Source organism: Asparagus officinalis, chromosome 7, assembly GCF_001876935.1.
Source record: "Asparagus officinalis chromosome 7, Aspof.V1, whole genome shotgun sequence".
Classification (NCBI taxonomy): domain Eukaryota; kingdom Viridiplantae; phylum Streptophyta; class Magnoliopsida; order Asparagales; family Asparagaceae; genus Asparagus; species Asparagus officinalis.
Window position 1 is genome coordinate 18,473,475 of NC_033800.1, and position 3,683 is coordinate 18,477,157.

A 3,683-nucleotide genomic window follows, 5' to 3' on the forward strand; every position below is an offset into this window, starting at 1 on the left:
AACTCCTCAAAGCTAGAGAACCAATTCCTCCTAGGGTAAATGTGGTATGTATCACATGAATCCAACATCCACTCTGTAGAGTCTGCATAACAAACTGATGGTAATGCTGGGCATGAATAGCCTGAAGAATCTGAATCTGAATTGTCACCACTAACTTTGACAACATTCACCTCTGAAGTCTGAACGGCTTTCCCTTTGTTCTTCCCGGCTCTATCTTTCAACTTTATGCATTCATTTTTCCAATAACTATCCTCTTTGCAAAAAGCACATTGATTCCTACCCACACTTCTATGACCACCTCTTGGCTTTGATTTTGAGCAATTAAATGGACGGGGTTTGGGACTACGGCCTCTCACTGCCAATGCATCTCTTGATGCCTTCTCGGAGGGTTCGCCATCACTCTTCCTCAACTCATAATTCACCAATGCTGAGGTCACCTCCTTGTAATTAACAGTGGTTCTACCATTAATCATTGTAACTAACAATAGTCTAATGAAAACCTCCCTCTTTATTTTGAATTGGTAAAACCTCTTCTTTAAATGAAGTCGATTCTCAATGCTCTTCGTCAAATACTTGTCATTGAGTATTTCCCACAACCGTTTTGCCAATGTTTCATTCATGACATCATAAATCAAATCCGGCGTCAAACACAATCTAATAACCCCCCATATGCTCTACTATTTATTTTCTTCTAAACCTTATCCTCCATATCATCGGGTTTCTCTTGTAATTCAAGAGTCTCCTCCAAATTTTGAGCATCCAAGGTTTCTCTTGTAATTCAAGAGTCTCCTCCAAATTTTGAGCATCCAATGCATCCATCACTTGACACCTCCACAAACCAAAATTTATCTTGCCATCAAATTTTTGAACATCAATTTTTGTATTAGTAATGCTCAAACCTTGTATCGCCTTAGTTAGGGATGATCCGGATGTATTTGTTCTAGTCATATTGACAATCCAATCTTCAAACGAGAATCTGCACCAAATCCTCTTGTAGAAGCCCTAGTTTTATCCTCCAAATTGAACCCCAAGCCAACCCGGAGCTCTGATACCACTTGTTGTGCGTAGCGGAATCGAAGGATACGAACAAGATAGGAGAACAAATTAACAACCAAACACAAGCACCACACAAGTAAGACACCAAATTTACGTGGTTCGGCAATGTGCCTACGTCCACGGGGCAAGGAGGGAAAAATTTTACTAATAGAGAGAGAGTACAAATAGGGTTTACAATCACTGAATCACTCAATAATCTCACAAAATAACCCTCAAAGAAAACTCTCAAATCCCTCACAAATTCTCCTTTTTCAAGTGCTCAAACAATGCTCAAATCTCAGCTCTTAATCTCTCACATAACCCTAGAAAACGTCATGTTCCTATTTATATCAAATAGGAATCCAAAACAAGTCAGGAAAATGAATCTGGGCCCAAACCGCATCGCGATCGACCGGACACGATGTTTCAGTCGACCGGCCAAAAAGTCGAATTCCACCCTGTAACCCAGCACACCTTCGGTCAACCACAATGACATGGTCGGTCGACCTGCCAGACGCAGGAATCCAAACCCTGTAATCGTGCACCTTTTCGGTCGACCGGACATGTATGTTCGGTCGACCGGCCATACATGTCAGGTCGACCGGCCAGCGACAGGGTTTCTCACCCTGTAATTTCACAGTCTATCGGTCAACCGGCCTATGCAATTCGGTCTACCGACCCGTGACTAGTACTGTGCACTCCAAATTTCCTGATCTTATTCGCCGTTTCTACATATTCTTTTCCTATTGAATGAATTCCAATCTGCTCAGTGAAGAAATGGTATAGGGAACAGTTTCATTTCACGATTTTAGATACACTGGAAATTATACATGAAGAAAGATTAAAACACATCAACATACACCAGAAAAATCAAGATTATACAACACCCAAACCATGCCAACCGACGATATAGCCAATGGCACAGGACCAAAAACCCAAAGCAGCAACGAAATCGCAATGTAAAGCACGCGATTTCCCACAATTGCCAGCACTGAACCTCGATCAAACATCCTCTCAGCCTGAGCCATATAAACCAACTCCTCAGATGCAGTTATAAGAAAGCTAGCCTCAATGATGCACCCAACTGCTATCGAACTGCACAAGAAGCTAAAGAGCAGGAGGAGCGAAACTGAGGCGTATTTGAGGATAAGAAGATTTCCAGTTTGCAAACCGAAAACTGGGTTTTGGAGGAGATTGCTGTATTTGTATGTGTTGTTGGCCACTGCTGCTAAGCATGAGTTGAGTATGATTGCTATGGATGCTGATAGTATGGCTGACATTAGGAAGTTTCTTAAGCTTTGGACTCCCAGCATGGCCTTTTTGCTATCAGCCTGCAATTTTTCTTGTCAGAAAATGCATTAAAGGAGATGTGACAGGAAAAAGGAAAAAAATGACGACAATGTTTCGGTTTTACCACTACATGAAAAAAAAAATCTCCATTTCTAAGATTATTGAAAGTCAACCGTGATCAACAATAAGAGTGAGATTGCCCAATGATGACAACAATCTGATTTATTCCGAAAGAACAAAAGTTACGAATCTTCAACAGAAGAGCCAATATTCTAATAGAAATCATTAAGTACTCAGCGAAACTTGTAAAAAAAAATCACATTTTTATAAGAAACTGTAACATTTGTGGTTTTCTTATATAGCTCTCAGTGTCAAACTTTTCTTATATATATAAACTATGCTCAGTATCAAAAACGTTATTTCCTTACCAAATGAGTCTAAAATGGGAATTTTCTTCAGCTAATGTGACAAACTGAATCAGTTTTCTACAAATATGTTATCAATATGAAAAAGCTGCCATTTTACAACTATTTAGAAAAATCGGTATGACAAAAAATCTAGACTCTCAATGTATTAATCAGAACATTAAGCAAAATTTAAGAACAAGTATTTGAAGGAGCAATGAGTATGAATACTTGTATCTTACAGGGAGAATATCAGCAAGCCAAGCTCTTCTCTTCATCAGATTTAGCCCAGTACTCGTTACCGGCTTCTTCAACTTCGAGCATTGCCATGTATATGCATGGTATCCTACAGTGAGAAAAAGGCTAGCAGGAACCAGAATCAGATCCAGAGAATACTTGCTTGAATCCATGTCTCGATGAAGTATAACACAGAAAACTAAGCTGAGTTCTTGAGTGTCAATATTGAACTTATAGTGAATATTGTGGTGGAAAACAATAGGATAGTTCAGAAATTAGGTAAGGATTATTTAATATTTGAATAGTTTTGGATTTTTGGGGGGTTGTTGGAATCATCATCAGCAAAGTTCTCGATAGTGCAGGGAAAAGATCAGTTTAGGTAAGGAAGCTGACGGAATATGCAATAGGCAAAAGCTGGGTGTTGAATATAAATAAATTTGGCAAAGGCTAAAATTAATTATGGAAAAACTAGCTAAAAGAATCTGTATCATCTACAGATATACAAATAACTGTACATGTACTTGAATAACTTGTGCACCATGTAAAACACTTATATTGAAATCCGTGATGCTGAAAATTGAAATTCAAACAAGCTTTCAATGGATGAACTCTTGATGGAAGATGTAATTGGCTTGACTTGGTGCCAAACTTGCAAATGCCGTGTACAGATCGAATAGCCAAGTAGGTAGAATGATTGCTGATATAAGCAATAAGTAA

General features: G+C 38.9%; 1 protein-coding gene across 1 annotated transcript; it reads right to left on the bottom strand.

Moving 5' to 3' along the window:
• On the bottom strand, positions 1,843-3,145 carry LOC109846549. The gene is made up of 2 exons (XM_020415795.1): positions 2,972-3,145; positions 1,843-2,366 (listed from the first exon to the last, which is right to left on the bottom strand). The coding sequence occupies exons 1-2, from the start codon at positions 3,137-3,139 to the stop codon at positions 1,887-1,889; spliced, it is 648 nt and encodes a 215-aa protein (XP_020271384.1). The 5' UTR covers positions 3,140-3,145; the 3' UTR covers positions 1,843-1,886.

Excerpts from the sequence above, each read along its gene's own strand:
- LOC109846549 (XM_020415795.1), bottom strand. The coding sequence starts at position 3,139 with ATGGATTCAAGCAAGTATTCTCTGGATCTGATTCTGGTTCCTGCTAGC. Across the intron at positions 2,367-2,971 it reads GGCTTGCTGATATTCTCCCT|GCTGATAGCAAAAAGGCCAT; the intron begins GTAAGATACAAG and ends GAAAAATTGCAG.